Source organism: Triturus cristatus, chromosome 5_2, assembly GCF_964204655.1.
Source record: "Triturus cristatus chromosome 5_2, aTriCri1.1, whole genome shotgun sequence".
Taxonomy (NCBI): Eukaryota; Metazoa; Chordata; class Amphibia; order Caudata; family Salamandridae; genus Triturus; species Triturus cristatus.
This window is the reverse complement of record NC_140588.1, coordinates 394384333-394404510: the sequence shown is the minus strand read 5'-3', so window position 1 is coordinate 394404510 and position 20178 is coordinate 394384333. Positions and strand designations below refer to the sequence as shown.

The 20178-nt window shown below is 42.9% G+C and overlaps 1 protein-coding gene across 1 annotated transcript in view; it reads right to left on the bottom strand.

Moving 5' to 3' along the window:
* Positions 1-20178, bottom strand: part of ABCA13 (ATP binding cassette subfamily A member 13) — a 2655493-nt gene that overhangs the window by 1931118 nt on the left and 704197 nt on the right. Inside the window, exons 18-20 of the mRNA XM_085606362.1 lie at positions 19656-19777; positions 11677-11871; positions 5784-5948 (exon numbers count right to left, since the gene is read on the bottom strand). Of these exons, the coding sequence (XP_085462488.1) occupies positions 5784-5948; positions 11677-11871; positions 19656-19777 (482 nt within the window). The remainder of the gene's footprint in view (positions 1-5783; positions 5949-11676; positions 11872-19655; positions 19778-20178) is intronic.

Here is a 20178-nt window from a genome sequence, read left to right as displayed (position 1 = left end):
GTACAGTGTGCTACAGTTAACTTCAGATTTTAGTGCACCTGGCTGTTAGTTATCAGTGCTGGTGCTTTAAGATGCTCCGGAGCTCTTTAAGCCACCATAGGTTTGTGTAAACACAAAATAGGCAGTGTATCACTACTAGGGCATGTGAAACATAAAGGTACATGTTCTACCATTTACTTAGACAGCACCCTATCCTTATGGTTACTTAGGGCCTACCTAAAGGGGTGATCTATTCAATAATAGGGAAGTTTAGGGCTTGGCAAGTAGTTTTAAATGCCAAGTCAAAGTGGCAGTAAACTGCACACACTGCACTGTAGTGGCAGCCTGGAAACAGGTTTGAAAGGCTACTTCTGTGGGTAGCACAATCAATGCTGCAGCCCACTGGAAGCATTTGAAGTACTGGCCCTGGGTATATGTTTACAAGGGACTTACCAGTACAACAAATATGCCAATCAGGTATACACCGATGTCACCATGTTTATGGGAGAAGCACATGCACTTTAGCACTGGTTAGCAGTGGTAAAGTGCCCAGAGTACTACAGCCAACAAAGAGAATCAGCAAAAATGATAGGCAAAGAGTTAGGGGAAAGACCAAACTAAGGATGACAGGTCTAACAATCAGCATTGTGGGTGACTGAAAAAATGAATGAATGAATGTCAGATTTACAGAGTGGAATGACTGGCAAGAATTCTGGATGTCCGGATGCTGAGGAAGTGAGCTACCTAAAAAAGTGCCCTACTTTCTATGTTGTGAATAAGGAATTATGGTAAGTTGAAAAGCCAGGTGTTTAGCACCCCTCTCTGACCATTTGTTGATTTGATTTAAGTAGGAAGGAAGTTGCAGTGAGCGGCTACATGTACCGGAAAGACTTGTAGTCCATTCTGGGTCTCTTCAATTTGGGAGCCTGAATGGGGTGGGATTTAGCTGACAACAGTGCTTTACTAGGGATGTAAGATCTGATGAGGTCTTTGAAATACACTGGCCAGGGCTTTATAAGCTAAGAATAGTTTAAACAGGATACTTTTCGTAACAGGGAGCCAGTGTAGATTTTTTAGTTGAAGTGGAATGGGGTGTCTGCGGGGAAGGTTCAGGAGAAACCTTGTTGCAGCATTCTTTACTTTCCAAAGTATTTTAAGAGAGTAAACAGGTACTCTTAAGTGTAAGGAGTTCCCATAGTCTAATATAGAGGTGAAGGGGGCATGCATGAATGTTTTGTGGGCTGCAAAAGTTAGGAGATCAAACATCTTTTGCAAGTCACACAGCAATAAGATCTGAGGGCCACCAGTGCTAGACCAAATGCATGCTTTTATTGCTGAACAGAAGGTGTCAATAGGAGCACGGGCACTCAAAACAATTAGCTGTGTATCACCAGTGTAAGAAATTATTTCAAGAACAGATGCATGAACAATATTAGCCAAAGCACCCATATACATGTTAAACAGTGTGGGGCACAGAGAGAGGGTTTGACAGAAAGGAGCCAATCAATTTTAGGGGAGATTTGCAGAATTGCATGTTGAGGAAACTTTTGAATAGGACATATGAGAAACTGTGTTGAACGCGTAGCGCTTCTTTAACCCTTTGAACTAAAATAAACCCAACACTTTCCATAACAGGCAATAAGACTGCCTCAGTACTGTATTGTAGGCTAAGTCTAGATTGTGTCGTCTAACTGCTTATGGTTTTCCAAATCATCAGAAAGTTCACTCTTCCTGAAACTGTGGCTGGTAAATGAAGCAGAGAAATAGGGTTTTCATTTTTTTCTAAAGGTGAACTGGGCTGAGCTTAAGAATTCCATACTAAGGTTCTGCAGAAATTGAATATCAGCGGGGCGCCCGGTTTAGAAGAAGAGCATCCTCTGCAACATTGAATTTTCTCTTTGAATTCTACATGGGTGCTCAAAAACATTTTCTCAGGGGCCACAATTTGGTCTGTGATGTGACCGAGGGCCGAATTGTTACGAGCAAGGTGGTGGTCGGGGTTTGTGGCAAGGTGGGTGTAAAGGAAGCTATGCGTAGACATCAGTGTCTGACTTGCACAATGTGAAACAAAAAAACTTGGGATTAATCCTGGCTTCTATGCTTAACCAAACTGTGGAATCCCAGAAAATTATTTTGTTTCACTTTCCCTCCTTTTTCTGCATTAGTACTTAAGGACCTCAAAATACATGACTTTATGATGCGTGCTGTACAAAGCCTTCTCCGGTGTTTCATTTAATAAACTATATGTTGTTCATGTATAATAGAAACCTCAAAAGGTGCACCAGGCAGCTGACTTGCCTCTTCGTACACTAGCTGCATTATTTAGAGGGTGTAGGGATGTACGAAAAAAATTATTCTCAATGCATTGATAATCTGATGCACTAAAGTAAAACAGTCCTGCATGTTAATTAACTATTAACAGCCTTTATCATACTTTCACTGCAAGATGTTTTGACAAATTATGGTGTTCCTAAAGTTAAGTGGTTTAGGACACCCTAGTTACTTCCTTTCTTTAATTTCAATCAAGTTTTAAATAAATGCTTGCTATTTTATTTAACATATTTTTTATGTTAAAGCTGAGTCACATAAGCATTAGCCCAGTGCTGCTCTTCACAAGGGGGCTGCATGTAAAGGCCCGGAGGGCAGCAAGCTGCCCCGGGCCGTACTTTGAGTATCACTGGTTTAAAGCAAGTGAGACAAGGTTCCCGTGGTCATAAAAGAGGCCTATTCTTGTATGGAAAGCTTTCCACTGCAGGTTTGGGTTCGAAAGATTGATAGATTTTGAGGATCTTGGTTTGAAATAATTTTGCTACAGTATTACAAAGGACTTGTGTGGGAAGAAAATTTTATTCTAAATTGTAAGAAATTGGGTTATTGGTCAACTATGGTGTCACTCCATTGTCAGCAACAACCACAATCCTTGTCATGATAAACTAAAAAAGTCACTAAAACTTCTACTAAACTCTCTGGCAGCTCGGCACAAAAGTAGTCAAGCTTAACTTAGAGGCAAAGTTTAAAGTATTTATGCCGCCCACAAACAATAATAAAGTGAAAACACAACACAGGAAGAACAATAGTTTCCATTTTAATAAATAATTTGAGAACAAAATGACAACACTCTATTCAGTAGAACTGGAGATATCACATTTTAAAGGTATAGATAAAAGGAACAACACAAGGCACAAAGGGCCAACGGAGGGTATCTGGTCGCGCAGGACTGCGGCAAAGTCACAAGTTCAGGCTGACTGTGATGGAGCACAGACCAGGTACAGGGTTGACTCATTGAGAGTTGTACCGTAGGTAATTGGTGCAAGGTATACATACGTTGCTTTGCAAGGCTTCTTGTCGATTTGCTTCATTTCCTATGAAGCTGTGCGTTGAGGCTTTGCCTCATTCAGAGTCGGTTCCGATGAAGCTGTGCGGCGAAGCTATGCGGAGCTTTGCATCGCTATGCATCAGTTCTGATAAAGCTGTCTGATGTGGGGAGAGGCTTTTTGGGGCTTAGCATCGCTGGGCGTTCATTCTGATGACTTTTTCAGCCGTGTGGTGAGGTTTTGTGTTCTTTGCATCTTACAGCGTCAGTTCTGATGAGGCTTTCAGCTGTGCGGTGAGGCTTTTCAGGGCTCTGCATCACCCAGTGGCAGTTCTGATGAAGCTTGCAGCTGTGTGGTGAGGCTTTGTGTTGCTTCACGTTGGTTCATGCCAGATTTGGGGGAACCTTCACTTAGGAGGAGTTCTCTCTGATGTCAGGCAAGGGTCCAGGACGTGGTCAGGTGGGCAGTTGTAGGGAGGCCTGTAGTGCTTGTTGTTTCTCTATAGTTCAGAATAGGAGGTAAGCCACCTGACCTTTGGAGTCACTCTGCCTGGGATGAAGCGGTCAGGTCTAGTCTTGTTTCTCAAAGAATAGGGCAGGCCTCAAGCAGCAGAGTAGTCCTCTGGCACCTAGGCAGTAATTTCTTCCGTACTATCCATAGGTCCAGGAGTGTACTGAAGAGTGCATCTGAGGGTCCTATTTTTATACCTGGTGGCAGCTTGAATTGGAAGAAACTTCTAGAGTTTTACCCCATACATGGTTTTGGAATTTCCTTCCTCCATGTCCTGATCTCAGGATGTCTAAGGTGACAAAAGGCTAGTGTGAAGTGCCCTGTAGCAGCTCCTTTGAAATGTAAGTGGGGCTTTCAACAGCTCCGCCCCTTCCATCCTGGCAGGCTTGTCCATCCTGCCAAAACCTCATCCCCATTGTGTCACTGTCTGGACGAAATTTACAAAGGTCAACTGTCATCTACACCTAGTCATGTGACCCATGGCACAGGCTGCAGGCACCAAATGGTTAGGACAAGAAAATGCCAACTTTCCAGAATTATGACCCTAACATTAAAGAAGATTTAAAAATACAATTATCTATGGATGAAACATGATATTTCTACCATATGTCCAACTTATTAAATACAATTCACCCTGCCCTATAGTCTATTTAGTGCTCACCCTAGGGGTGAATTATATGTTTATTTTGCCAGGTCGAAATGGCAGTTTAAAACTGCAAACAGGCTGCAATGGCAGGCATGAAATTTGTTTTAAAGAGCTACTTAAGGGTGTCACACAATAAGTGCTGCAGGCCCGACAGTAGCAATTAATTTTCAGCTACTGGGTACATGTAGTACCACTTTACTAGGGACTTCTAAGCAAATTAAATGTGGCAATTGGGTGTAAACTAATGTTACCATGTTTAGGGGAGAAAGCACATGCACTTTAGCACTGCTTAGCAGTAGTAAAGTACACAGAGTCTTAAAGTCAACAAAAAAGAAATTTAGAAAACAGGAGAAGTGAAGGCAAAAGGTTTGGGGGAGACCCTGTAGAGAGGACCATGGCCATCATAAAGCATTTGTTTTAAGAAAGGAATTGCCAATAAAAACATTTCTTTAGAAGAATGTTTTTGCATTTTCAGTTTTGGTTTCATATTCATCTGAATGAGCTAATTATTCATTTATATTAATTTATGATGCAATGGAGTGCTGCCCTCTTTAGCTGCTGGCTCATTACTTATTCCAATGATTTGTATTTGTATTTCTCCTCTCTAAGTTTTTCCATATATCAAGGACCAGGTCAAGAGGTTCTCCTGAGGCACTAATGGCTTCACAAGGTAGTGTGATGACCATGGGGATCAGGAAATGGTCTGTCCATGAAAGAGGGAAAGGTTGATCAACTACAAACAGGGAGAGATTGGAAAAGACTGGATCAAGAAGAAGTTCACCCTCCTGAGCCGCTGTCTCTTTGAGAAAGACCAAGAGCATCCATTTAATCAACAATTTCTCTAGAATGGTGGCTGTGAGATTTTCTAAATGGTCATTACAATATCACAGAATAGTAAAATTAGTTTGAGGTCATCTTTCATAAGACATTGGTAGTTCATCAGACAAAGCAGAAGAACATTTGGCATATGACTAACCAGGAGGGAGGTAATGAAAATGATTGTGAATTTATGAATTGCAAGGAATTGGCAAAGCTATCCACACTGCTTATGTTTAGATAATTGTGGGAAACCACAAAACCTCTCTTATCAAGCCATCTTTTCTAAATTAATGTGTTTGGTGAAGCTTGATCCTCATCAGTAAGACCTTCACAGGCTTACCAAAAATCTCAAAGCTAGTGTCAATCATAGAGGTCTTAAAAATCAACTTCACCTAAAGCCTTCTTCATCTAGCTTGTGAACAAGTCATAACAACATGACAACTAGAAATCACAGACAAGTGAACTTTAATAAAAGACCTATACTACAACTGAAATGTTGGCATACAATGATTTACCTGTTGGAATTCAGAGACATCCACCAGAGGAATACTTTTAAATGCTTTCAAGAAGTCAGGAAGGTTTGCCACAATTTTCTGAAGTTTACTAGCAATGGTATTAACTCCTGATACAACGTCCAACAATGTTGTCAACAAGGTGTTCATATTAGATGGGATCTTTACCTTAAAGACAAAGAAACAAAATAAATCACAGTATTATACAAATAACTTCCTGAAAAATGGCTGCTCATGGCATGTTTTGTGTTCAGTCAAAACTAATTAAAGTTTTTGCAAAGCTCTACTGTGACCCTCATTCAAATTGTGCTACCACTTGCACACAAATCGCAATTATAACTGGTGAAGAAAACTTACTATCTGCGGGTTTTTGCCAGAACAATTACCTGAGACTAATTGATGCAGGTAATATTTTCATTGGCCATTCACTTCAAACATTGTTTGTTGCCTTATATAAATATGATTTTTTGCAGATTTTGTATGAATCTATTTTTGTTTCTGTGAATGTATATCCTTTAGTCTTTTTTGTCACTACTGTGCATAATACGTTGAAATGTGCATTGTTGGTTCTAATGTGCACTGTGTCCAAAAATCATATTTGTTTATCCCATGGAACATTTATTAATACCAAAGTACATTTGATGAGGCTCAATTTTTTGTGCCACAGATAGATAATGCAGTGGTTTTCATACCAGCTTCTTATTGTAATAATCATTTCATGGTGACAAAATATAATTTGAACTTACAGACCTTGCAGTAGTAATGGATTGTGAAGTACTTAATACATGAGCCTGATTCTTAAAAACAGTTGGACGTTTGCACCCAAGGTTTCTAAAGTCATGTGGGTGCATATTTCCAACTGTTTTAAATTCACCACATTTTTACAGGCTACACCAGGAAACCTGCACCAGGCGCATCTTTCCAGGTGTAATCATCGAATTGTGTTATGAATTTATTTTTCTCATGCGATAATATACACATGTATATCTTTCCACATGATGTAAACAGAACAAGTGCAAAAGCACACTTGCTTTTTTCCAGGGCACAAAACATTTTCCCCACGGAGAATCCATTTCTCCTACACTGAAACCTAAGATGGAGTTGTAGTGTCTTGAGAATTAAAAATGATGGAACACTTTTGGCTCGAGATAGACCATGTTGAACTGTGATGTAAATGTTAGAGCAGAATGCATTGAAGGCTTGTTTAGAATGCTGAGTTCACTGTTAAACACAGAAGAATAAAGGTGTATACTTCTAAGTTCCATGTGTGGCATAGTCCTTTGCCGCTACCCAGGCTGGGGAGGATGCTGCAACTGGTGATGAGTTGGGGGATACCTAACCCAACGATTGACAGTGCTCACCTAGAGAGTTTGCCGTGGTCCAAGCAAACTGTTCTTGTCTGCCATGTGTGTTGCAGTAGCAGTGAGGAATCTGGTGTTCAGATAAAGAAACTGTGCTGCTACACAATATACAATCATATGTGATCCGGAGCTTCAACGCTAAAGGCAGAAACAACCAGGTTTTCAAAGAGCAGCTATTGAAAATCACAAGGTGCAAGATAACGTTACAATAAGAAAGTGGTGAAGACAAAGAGCATGCAAAAAGACACCTAAGAGTAAAACAGTTATTTATTCACCAGAACCTGAGTAAGGTAAGCCAGGACGATCTCAGTGCCAGGCACCGCAATCCAGGTCAAGCACAGTGGTTGTGTTTGACAGGTGGGTGACTATCACCACAGTCTCCAAATATATGCGAAGTAGTGAAATGTTTGAGCTGGCAGAGAAGGAAGTCACGTTTCCAGCTATCATGTCTCAAGGCCTCACTGATGAGTCACATAAACCATGCCACAGAGAGTCACATGCAGTGTCATTAAGGTCCACACTGATCTACAACGCTGCGCCTTTCCTGAAACCACCACCACTGTTCGATACCATAAAAAAGCAGAATATTAGCAAAAGAGACATTTGTGGATTTTACAGATGCACTAGAAGAGACTGATAAAAAGATTATCAAGTATGTCAAAAATCTTGCTGGTGATGGTGTAAAAGAAGTCATTACAAAAGATACATCTTGAATCAGGAATGACAGAAAGCTGGTGAAACCATTGATGAATTTGTGGAGAGACTCAAAACTCATCACACATTTTAAGTTCAATGAATTTAATGATGAAGAAGCTATGCGTCTGAGAGTTATTGATGGATGCTTGTCAGATTAATTCAGACAGTGAATGCTGAAAGAAACTTTTAGTCTGGAGCAACTGTCAATGGCTGCCAGAGCTGAAGAGTATGTCGATAGACAAGCTGCTGACATGGAGGTCGGAGGTGCCCAGAATGAATCAGTCATGAAAGTGAAAACTAAGCTGAAGCCAAAGACTGAAGGACAGAAGGTTCTGTCTACCCGTAAAAAAAAGTTATGTCTTAGATGTGGAGTTTCGTTTCCTCACGAAGGTAAATGTCCCACTCTCAGACAGATTTGTAAAGGCTGTGAAAAGGAGAACCATTTTGTGACAGTTTGCAAAGCCCAGGGAAATGCAGGTGCATCAAAGCGTGGAAACAAAATGGCCCCCGAAATGTTACAGAATACATGTCTGATGCGAAGTCCAAGTGGCAACAACAGTAAACACAAATCGACACAGAATGACATCGTACATCATCTAAACCATCATCAAACAGTTCTTCTTCATCGATGTCAAGTGAAAGTGAATACAATTATTGTGCCATGTCGATGTTTACTTCAGATAAGCGTGCGCATGTATGGCTGGCCACTTGTGAAGAACAATGTCAGTCAAAGAAAGATCGACACTCCAAAGCACCAAAGTCATTCAAATGTCTAAAATTACACTGAAAGTAAATGATTGTTCAATACCATGCTATGTTGACAGTGTTGCGCCAATAAACATTATGCCTGAGGAGAAATGCAATGAATTATCTTCATTACAGCAATTCACACAATTGAAAACCAAAGTGTATACATGGGCTCCATCAACACCCTTAAAAAGTCAAGGTTCAGTTGTAGCTACACTGAAACACAAGAAAACGATGGTATGAGCATCCATCCATATGCTTAAAGGCAGAGCGTCCAGTGCCTGTCTACTCAGTTTTAGCACAGTCACTGATATAGGACTGATTCCTATTAAGTGAAACATGGATGCTCACCATGAAATAGTAAGTCAGTTCCCATTCCTTATTTCCTGGTTTTGGGAAAAGTTAAGACTATGAAAGTGAAGTTGCACATTAATTAGGACCTCTGCCCTGTTGCTCAAAGACATAGATAAACTGCTTTTCATTTGCAAGAAGTTATTGAACTTGACTCATTACTTTAGCATGATACAGCCCAACGCCATGGGTTTTTCCCATAGTAGTAGTGCACAAAAAGGACAGTGAAGGTGCTGTACACATATGCCTTGACATGTGTGTAAGAAAGTGCCCTCTTTTTGCATGGTTGCCCCAAACATTTTGCCAAACTGCTGATGTACTTTGACTAAGTGTGCCCTGGGTTCCTGTCAAACAGGTAACCAGTGCCTATGTTCTTTCCCTAAAAAATTGCATTGAGACAAAACCCAATTGGCACTCTTTGGCCACATGTCAGTCCCTTGTAAATGGTACCACAGGTTCCAAGGGCACTGTGGCCAGGGAAGGCCTCTTAGGGCTGCAGCACTGTTTGTGCCACCCTTAGAGGCCCTGTACCTTTACACACACACACTGCCTTTGCAGGTTGCGTGTTTTGGTGCAGAACAAAGTGAAGAGTCGTCATGGCACACATCCCTGTGTGCCATTCCTACAACACACTGCCCTGGCATAGGTCAGCCACCCCTCTATCTGGGTGCACTATAGCAGTGGTGAGGGTACAGGTGCATGAGCCCTGTACCCCTACAGTTTCGAAACCAATTCTTAGACATTGTATATTAAGTAATGCCATTAAGAATATATGGTGCTGGGAGTTTATCATTACAAACTCCACAGCACTATAATGGCTGTACGGAAAACTGGTAAGTTTGGTATCAACGTCTCCGCATATTAAACCCACACTGATGCCACTGTGGGATTTAATGAAAAATGCTCTCAGAGGGCATCCTAGAGATGCCCCCTGAAAAACGACTTAATACTAGTGTCCAGGCTGAGTGGCTGCTCGCCAGCTGCCACCACCAGACATGTTTCTGGACCCCTGGGTCGAGAGCCTGCAGCTCTTGCGGGTCTGTAACAATGCACATCCTGGAACGAGGTGCTAAGCCTCCTCCCCAGGATTGGCAGGGTCCACAAAGGGGAAGCTTCAAAGGCTTGCCGCCTGTGTGAGCTTCCCCAGGCCTTTTGCTGCTTCCAGCAACTGACTCCCACCGGGTCTGACCCCCACTTTGGGCAGGAGAATAGGTGGGAAAACCAATTAAGGAAGGGAAGTGTGCCCACCTTTGCCCACCCCACCCCTCAGGTGCCAAAATAGCACCCTGAACCTAGCTGCACCTGCGCTGCTGCATGTGTACTTTTGCTGCTAACTCGGATCACTCTATGCCCTGAGCTTTGCTCCCACAACGCTATGGCCTGCCTGTGAGCAGCCACCAACTGGGGGGCCCCTAACCCCTTTTGGATAACATTGGGTCTCAGCAGTCTGCACCCAGCCGCCCTAGAGCCACTGAGGGTGCTTTGAGAGTGCATCCTTGACCCTGGTGAAACCCTGGTTCTTAGCCCAGAATACCAACTCCCACAACCATGTACTTACCTGTTAACCGATAACCGCATTTTCTCCATAGGAAAACATTGACTGTTTTTCCTGGAGTTGGTTTTGTATGAGAACTTGAAAAACCACAAATAACTAAAAACTCCTTTACTTACCTTTTCACTAGGAAATGTCCCAGTGTGATATCTAGGCATATCACACTGAGTAAATAACGAATCCATAAAGTAATCTGAGAAGTACTCTAACACTTAAAATCCATTGCATTGAAAAGATTTACAAACCTGTAACAAAGACATTTTCATTCAGCTTACTTGTATGGTTCAACCTGCCTTGAAAAGTACCATTTACACTTATCTATACCAGGCTTGCTTGGTTCTAGCAAATAAATATACCTAAATAATATTTGTATAGAAACAAATTGGTCTGAGTTCAGTCTTGAGTGTGTGACATCATTTGCTGCCTGAGTGTGTACAACAAATACTTAACACAACCCTCTTTGTCTTACACTTGCTTTAGTAACCTTACTACGTTTTAGTATTCACAAACTGCGGACCTATTGCAAAAAGTTAAACTTACACTTTTGTACAAGTTTTCTCTTTTTCAGTATTAACAGACTATGATATAATAGTACATTTACGACTGCGGAGAGTTTGCAGTTGGGACAGAGAACTCCGCACATAAAAAGATATGCCGGTCACCACAGTCGTAAAGGTACTATTGAATCATAGTTTGTGAATACCAAAAAAGAGTAAACTTACACAAAAATGTAAGTTTACTTTTGTGAATCCGGCCTTATTAGTGTCATTTTACCACTAGTAACTTTACAAGTAGTTAAAATCAATTTTTAGTTTATGAATACTAAAAAGTAGTAAAGTTACTACAGGGTGTGTAAACCTACATCAACGGTTTAAGTTCACATTTCTGAATAAGGCCCAAGGTGCCCATAAAAATGACTCCTAAAATTAAAATTGAGAAGTGCAAAACACTGAAGGGAGACTCCACAAATCATTGTGGTTCAGGTTCTGAAGATGGGGTCATCAAACTGTTTGATGTGTTACTTCCACTGTCCCCTCTCACATGAAGTTTGGATTTAGTTGCACCCCAGAATCAGAGCATTTCTGAATGCTTCAATTCTTGAACATCTTACCATGGGTACAGTCTACGCTATTTCCAACCATCACCATACTTGTCAAGATGCACTGTAGCAACCCTTCAAGGTCCTTACCTTATAGATAATGTTTCTTAAATCCAGATGCTCAGTGATTAACACACTAAGTTCATATAATTCCAGTGAGGACAGGGAACACAGCTCCTCCACAGCTAAGGGGGTGTCCATATCTTTAGGAAACGTCAGCAGGAGGCCAAGGACTTCCTTGTTGCATTCTTCCACCAGAGTCAAGGCAAGGGCACTGTAAACAAACTAAAGTGCCACAACTATTAGAGTTTAAAGAACTTGTAAATTAAATATTGCACATTTGTTTGCCAGTTGTACTTTTTTATTCCATCCTCTCTTCTCTAAGATTCTGTGTGGACCTTCTCTTGGTTTCTGGCACAAACATCCCTGAAATGTGACCCTCCCAGTTTAGAGGGTTGAGTTATAATGGTGTCAGTCAAATCATTAAAGATGGCTCCACTGACAAGTATGTTATCTGTAGATTAGGAGCCACAAAGTTGGACACGGTGTGACTATCGCACGCAGATAACTCATACGGGACAAAGCTCTGCAATCTAAATTGGTGCACAGCCGGTACCACGCAGTGCCACTTTCGTGAAAAAGGTGCTTAGAAGCTCTAGACTAATGTGTAATTTACCCACGGCTGTAGTCTAGCATATAAAACAGTCTTGCCACCAAAGTTTGGCTTGGTATCACACACACTACGCACGTTACAATCGTGAACACAAAAGACAGCATACCCCCAGATTCAGAGTGGTGGGCCACGTCGGCGCTCACATTGGCTATGAGGGAGAGTATCTGTGGGAGTTCTAAAAGAAGGAAGGATAACAATTGTAAGCTCCTAGAACTAACATCCGCCCTTCGTGGTAAAATACCCTTTACCTCAGATCCAAGGGTGGAGACAGCGGGAAGACACAATCGCTCGTCCCATCAACGCCCGGTACCTGCCCATCGTCTGTAAGTCGCCGGTATACACTGGTGAGCCTCGAGTGCCGAGTCATAGTACCCGGGCTGGGGACGGGCGGAACTGATGTGCCGATGGGGGGGACTGACATTCGATAGGGCTTAGTATGTGGAGGATGGGTGTGGACTGGCCGGGTGGTACTGCAGACTCAATATTACGAATGGCAGTCATATTGGAACAGTGTCCTTGGGAGCAATGGTACTGGACCTGCTTTCTTTCTAATAGCTCCCCTTCCCCCTCTCTACAGTGTATTGCTGTTCATGTACCTAGTCCAATTTTCTCTGAGTAGGACCTAGCAGGTTCATGCTACATAATACATTGATATCATACAGGTAAAACGCCTTGGTAGTTCGTCCACAATCTTGGAATTTTGTGATGGAAGCACAGACTGACATACTTATCCAACAATTATAGTGATAGACAAGTGAATTAGGCTTCGGTCTACAGTGCTACATCAAACAATAAAACACAACGCTAAATTAGTTAAGCATAATGTCCAGTGGCAGGAAGACACATGTCAACATTGGGATAATACATACTCATTTCTGAATAAATGCAAATCTTTTACCCACTCCCTTGGAATTGTAGAAAACAATTAAAACATATGCTTTTGCTCAGCCAGGAAAGTAGAACCAATCCTAAATGTTTTTTTCTTCTGTGAAGACTTGAAGATGTATCAGTTCAGATTACATTTTCAGACAAACTGCTTCTGTACTAATCTATTTTTTGGTTATAGATGCTATATTGGGTTCTAATCTTTATTTCCATAGCTTCTGAATTTGGTTGTCTGTAAAGCACTACATTACCCATTTGACCAGGTCAAATGGGTATTGTAGTTAATAATGATGAGAATTCCAGGAGAATTAATTAACAAAGTTACTCCACACAGTGAAGTCTGGGTTTTTCCACCCGGAAGCTTCAAGAAATTGTTTCCTCAATTGTTTTAGGTCTAAAATAATTGAAGCAAATTTAAAGAATTCACTCGATCATCCAACTGGATTTAGCCACAGTAGTATGTGTCAATGGTATTTACTGATAGCAAGCAAACTAAGGGGCTTATTTACAAGCCCCTTGCGCTGCAGGTGCATCACTTTTTGTGACGCGCCGGCGGCGCAACCTGCTGCCCCATATTTACAAAGACATGTAAAGCCACCTTGCGTGGCTTTTCGTATCTTTGTAAATATGGCTCCTTTACAAGCAACACGTTGCATGAAAGAGGATTGCCGTGGTTGTTCCTATGCATCACCCATGGCTTCTGCCACATTTATATATTTACAAGAAATCGTGAACTTGGAAATGTGTCAGAATGCTACGCCTCCCCAGCGGAGTCGTAGGGAAGTGCAACGAGCAGAAATGTTTTCATTTCTCCTCGTTTTTTCCCTCTTTCTTTGCAAGCTGCAGCACAGATAGGAAGAGGAAATCACATTTTGTAATTGTTTTTGTCCTGGAAGGTGTCCCTTCCTGCACAAAAACTCAATCCCCTTCGTGACGCAGGAAACCTAGCACCATGGTGCAAGGGTGCCTGCATCGGCGCATGTCAGCTAATTGTGCGCCAGCGCAGGGGAGAGCAAAGGGATCCTTCATAACGTTGTAGATATGACGCATTCCTTTGCTTCGGAATTAACGCAGCATGGCGCAGCCAAATGGCCTGTGGATCCGTGCTGCTTTAATTACTTGTAAATAAGGCCTTATGTGATCAAAAGGCTTCATTCAAAACAACATTCAGAAACAAGGTGGTATATTTACAAGCCTCTATCACCACCACAACATCACTTTTCTCGTCGTTGTGGTGGTGATAGGGACTTTACCTTATTCACACGGTAGCGTTAAGCCACTTAACGTAGCTTAATGCCTCTTTGTGAATAAGGCACTGTTAGAAATAAGGGTCTCTATTTGGCAATGGTTTGCACCTTTGGCCAAGTAGGGATCCTTTCTTCTAGTCAGGGTAAGGTAGGTATGCCCTTAGACAACCCCTACACACACTCTTGGTAGCTTGGCACGAGCAGACAGGATATCTCAGTGGCAGTGCGTAGAGCATTTGTGCACACATACAGAAACACAGTGAAAACGTGACAAGTGGACACCACACCAGTTAAGAAAAATAGGAAATCTTTATCTAAACCAGAACAAAACCAAACGACAAAATAATCCACAATACATATATCAAGATATCACCAAAAATAGGTTATTCACAAAAATAAAGCTTGTAGCAACAAATAGCTCCACCTGTGACCATTACGATGTTGTGACAGGTGAAAATCCCAAAGTATGGCACTGACCGTGAGGTGCACGCCGTCAGGCCTTGAGCCACACAGACCACAAAGAACATTACCTTGGCAAATGATTAAAAAACAAATACGGTGCACGGCGTCGGAGACGTGATGCTTCGTTGGCGCAGGGCAGCATCGGTTCCTTGCAACCACAGTGGAGGTGCGGCATCCGATCCTTACTGCGATGCAGGGGAGGTGAATCCTTGGTTCCTTACTGTTGCCAGGGAGGTGACGATGAGGTGTTTGTTCCTTACGACGATGCAGGGTCAATGGATTTGGGATGTCACCCACGTCAGATATCAGCTCCACGATGATGAGGCACCAGTGTCGGTGAGGTCAAGGCTATGGTGAGAGTTGGGCGGTGCGTTGTGAATGTCACAAGCCGTGCCCTCATTTCCGATGCAGGCAGCAGCCTCAATGACGCCCTTAGAGTCAGTACGGTGTGGTGTCGGCAGGCGTCGGGGCTGCTGTGCAAGTCGGGCGGTGTGTAGTACACTTCATGAGTGGTAGCCAGGGCATCGTTTGAGGTCACGGCGTTTCATGCCGGTGTCGGTGTTGCTATTAACCTCTATTAACCTCTGTGGCAGCTGAAACAGCAGCTCCAGGTGTCAGACAGAGGAAATTAAGTCTTTGTGTCCCTGAGACTTCAGAACAGGAGGCAAGCTCTACACCTATCCCTTGGAGATCTTCTTCAAACGGGATACAAAGCACACATCAAAGTCTTGGTTCTCTCCTTGGCAAAAACAGCCACTGCAGGCCACCCCACACAGCACACAGCAAAGGGACAGCACGTCTCCTTCAGCTTTCCCAGCTTTTCTCCTTCGCAGTGGTTCCTCTTGAGTCCAGCAGTTATCTAAAGTTCTGGGGTCTGGTCCCCAATATTTATACTACATTTTCCTTTGTTCTCTTGTGGCAGAGAGACTTTTAGCTCAGTCCAAATCATTTCTGTCATCTTTGGTCCAGCTTCCTGGCAGGAGGTGGAGACAGCATTGTGCACAGGAGACAGGGCCCATTTAGGTGCAAGGAAATCTCCTTCCACTACTCTAAATACAGCCCAGATCAATTCACCTTGGCTCTGAGTCATCCAAGGAAGGCAGGACACACCTCAACCCCCCATAGTGGCTGTCTGTAGTAAATGCACATCCCCAGCTCCTGTCACTCCATAACCAGACAGTCAATCCACAAACCAGCGAGGCACACAGGATGGCAAGCAAGAAAGTACCCACTTTCTCAAAGTGGTATTTTCAAACACACAATTTAAAAACCATCTTTACTAAAATATGTGTTATTGAGTTCTGAGTTCAGAGATACCAAACTCCATATTTCTATCTTATCTCAATAGGAAGTTATACTTATAAGATGTTATGAATAAACCCCCATTCTATCCTATGGGACAGATAGCCTTTGAATAGTGAAAAACTAAATGCACTGTATTTCACTATCGGGACATGACACACACACCAGTACATGTCCTACCTTTCACATACACTGCACCCTGCCCATAGGGATATCCTTGGGTCTATCCGGGTGGTAACTTACATGAAAGGAAAGATTAAGGCCTGGCAAGTGGGTGCACTTGCCAGGTCGACATGCAGTAGAAACTATGCGCAGACACTGCAGTGGCAGGTCTGAGAACTGTTTGAAAGGCTGCTTGTGTGGGTGGCACAATTAGTGCTGCAGGCCCATTAGCAGCATTTGATTTACAGGCCCTAGGCACACACAGTGTACTGTACTAGGGACGTAGTAGTAAATCAAATAAGCCAATCATGGAAATGCCAATCCATAAACACAGTTTGCAGGGCATGATCAGCAGTGGTAAAGTGCCCAGAGTCATAAAGCCAAATCTAACAGGCCCCCCTTCATGCTATACTTAGCATGAAAGTGGCAGGCAATGGATGTTGTGATGGGCGTTCCACCGCAACACCCATTGATTTTGACGCTGCACCATATTTACAAGGGTGGCGTAAATATAGGGCAGCACCAAAAATAAGAACAGGGAAAAGCTGGTCTTACCCTGGTGCAACGAGAATAAATGTTTAATTTCTCCTTGTTTTATCTGTTTCCAAATGTGCTGCGTTGTGCAAAACAAAAAATATATTTTGCAACTTCTATGTGTGCTGCATTAAGCAGCACACATAGAAGTTTCAAAATGTCATTACAGATTGTTTATGTGCAGGAAGGGACACCTTACAGCACATAAACAACCATTCCCCTCAACGCAGGCACCCTTGCACTATGGTGCAAGGGTGCCTGTGTTGGCGTTAGGCAGCTAAATTAGTACCAGCACAGGGGGAAACACAACACTGAACTGTATTCTTTTAAATACGGTGCAGCCCTGCATTTCAGGAGTGGCAGAGTGCAGTGTTAATCCAAGAAGGCTAACGCCGTGCTCCACTACTTCCTTGTAAATATTGCTCAAGATTCCTACATACAGCCGTACTGAATGATAATTGCTCCACACTGATATCAGTGAAGAAGCACACCATTATATGAGAATTGGGCTATCGTCTTATTACTGCTTCAAACTCTGGCAGAACGATGCCGCCTGTACAGTTAGTTTAGTTACTACTAAGCCCATTGTGGCAACATAGTTCAGTAATTTGCAACTCTTTATTCTCTCAGTAGGCTGCATCTCTATGATATAACTTGTCATCTATTGTAGAAACCGCCCCAAAGAGTGCCTTTCTAATTTTTGTTGAAAACCCTCCATTTATCCTTCTTCTCCATACTTGCAGAACCAACAACAAGAAAAAATGTACGGATTCAGTGACAAATAAACCTATTACAGAAAACACACCTTTGATCACCCTTAAAAGTGCTAACATGAGATTAGGATATGCATGCAGAAAAATTACTAACAACCACCAAACGAATCCTGGGTCTCAGTAACACCTGCCCAGCTGACATAGTGCACTGAAACATCAATACAAGAGATCTCACCATTACTGACAAGCTCCAAGTAGCAGGAGGCCTTTATATCAGTTGGCCGACACCAGCATCCGACAACAACTGTATGTCAAAATACTACAATGTGTAAGTATATATGAATTTGAGGTGGTACTGAGGAAAAACATCAAACAGAAACATTAAATATTGCGTAATGGGTACCATATGACCATTCATAACAAAGTGGACTGCTTACCTGCCAACTAAATAACATAAATTCACTGGGGGCAGGCCTTGGAAGGGACAGGGCCTTGTGCCAAAAGGTTTTTGAAAACTATCTAATAACCAAAGTGGCTGTTTTACACTCTCTTCCCCCCTCCGCCCTCACACCAAACCACCTAAAAAAAAACTTTCTGAGGCTGGTGCCAAGTTCCTGGGGTGTTTTCACACTTGGCTGTTTAAGACCTTGAAAGACGAGCGGAAAATCTGCCCTTTCCACGAGTTTTCAGCTCATTTTCCCTGTCTCTGTGTGATATCGGCTCAGTGACTGTGTAAAGGGAGCCAGTGTTGTGTGACAGTCAGTGTTGTGTCAGTTGCAGTGGCGGCTCTTCCGCTAAGGCGGAGGAGCGTTGCCCCACTGCCTTGAAGCAGGAAAAGAAAGGAAAAAATAAAATTATAATAACGTAATGTTATTATCATTTTATTTTGTCCTCCTGTTGCTGCAGCTTGGTGTAAGGGGGCGGTACAGGGCTGCAGGGGAGGAGTGGTAGAACACAGAACCCTCCTAAGTGTGCCACCCAAAACAGTCATGCACACACTCCTGTTCTCCATGCAGGCGGCATTACAACCTGCATGGAGAACATGTCCATCCCTCCAGCCCCTGGTTGAGCGCCATATCGCAGCGCTCAGACCAATTACAAGGCTGTATTGCAGCATTGTGATTGGTCAGGGGAGCCTGTGTGCCGGGTGCTTCCTGTTCCTGGAGTCCGACACAGCATAGCAGGAGCAGAGACACGGGACCTGGCGACAAGGTAACTGTATATTTTTTATTTTAACTGTGACCTGCGCACTTCCCCTCAAACCCCCCATGCACACCACATGCGAGCCATGCCAGCCGCCACTGGTCAGTTGGCAGGTCTGGGACTGAGTCAGGTCTCAATGAGAGCTACACAACTCTTGATCCTGCTATACATTTGCAAAATTGAGCATCACCACTCCAAAATTGCCTACCATGGGGCAGATTTACAAGCCCCTTGCGTCACTTTTTCACCGTCGTTGCGTCACTTTTGTGACGCAGCGGCAGCGTAAAAGTTTGCGGCCCATTTACAACGTGATGCATCTAGGGAGATGGGTCACGTTGTGAAGCCCTGCGCCACATTAAACCTGCATCAGATCTAATGTATGCAGGGTGGGCGTTCCGTCGCAGGAAGCCCTGTAAAAGTGACGCAGTGAAATCTACAAGATTTCACTGAGTCACTTTTACATCCATGCTGCGTCAAAACCCTGCGCCTGCTTGAAGCAGGCGTTAGGAGTGAAGCAGCATGTTAGGCATAGGGCGCCCCTGAAGATTGCTGGAGTTGCGTCGTGCTTCCGACACGACTCCAGCAATGCGTGACTTTTCCGTCAACAGATGCGTCAGAATTTCTGACGCATCTGTCAATACTTGTGCCATGGTGCGCCGTATTGTAAATACGGCGCATCCATGGTGACGCAAGGATTTGGCATGTTGGCGCAGGGAAAGTGACGCATCTCTACAGATGCGTCACTCTCTTGGAAATCTGCCCCCATGTATGCAATTTAGTTGATGCTGCACCAAATGTTAAATTAGACGCTCACACAAGGATTCAAATTTCAAAATGCACGTACACGCCCACTTACTCACAAATTCTTCGAGGCAAGACCACTCGTACCTTGGATGAGGACAGATTTGCTTCCAGTATGGTGTTAATTGTTCTGTCAGTGATGTTAATTAGTGCACGGACGTCCGTTTCCAGCGCAGTGACGTTTTGTACATAATCTCTCACCTTCATACCTGGAAACAGTGATTAAGACATATTTAAATACAGCCCTTTAAAAGAGATTTCACAAGAATAGTTAGTTACTGCTGCATGGAAGCAGAAGAGTAGTACAGTGACCTAGTTTGAAAAAGGCAGGCTGTGGGCATTTGTATTGGACACATTTTCTGAGACAACTTCAAAAATTCCATCGACTTTGTATATACGAACGCACAAGATGGAAGCTGCAAAAAGGATGGACAACAACGAATGATGCACATTTCGAACATCCAATTTACCCAGCCTTTTTGTCTGTATAATTTAGCTATTTTCGGTATTTGACACTCACGGTAGGACAATGTAAAGAGTGCGCAAAATTCTCATATAAAGGTAAATTTTATTAGTAATAGGCGCACCTTGGGAAAAACAACTTTCATAC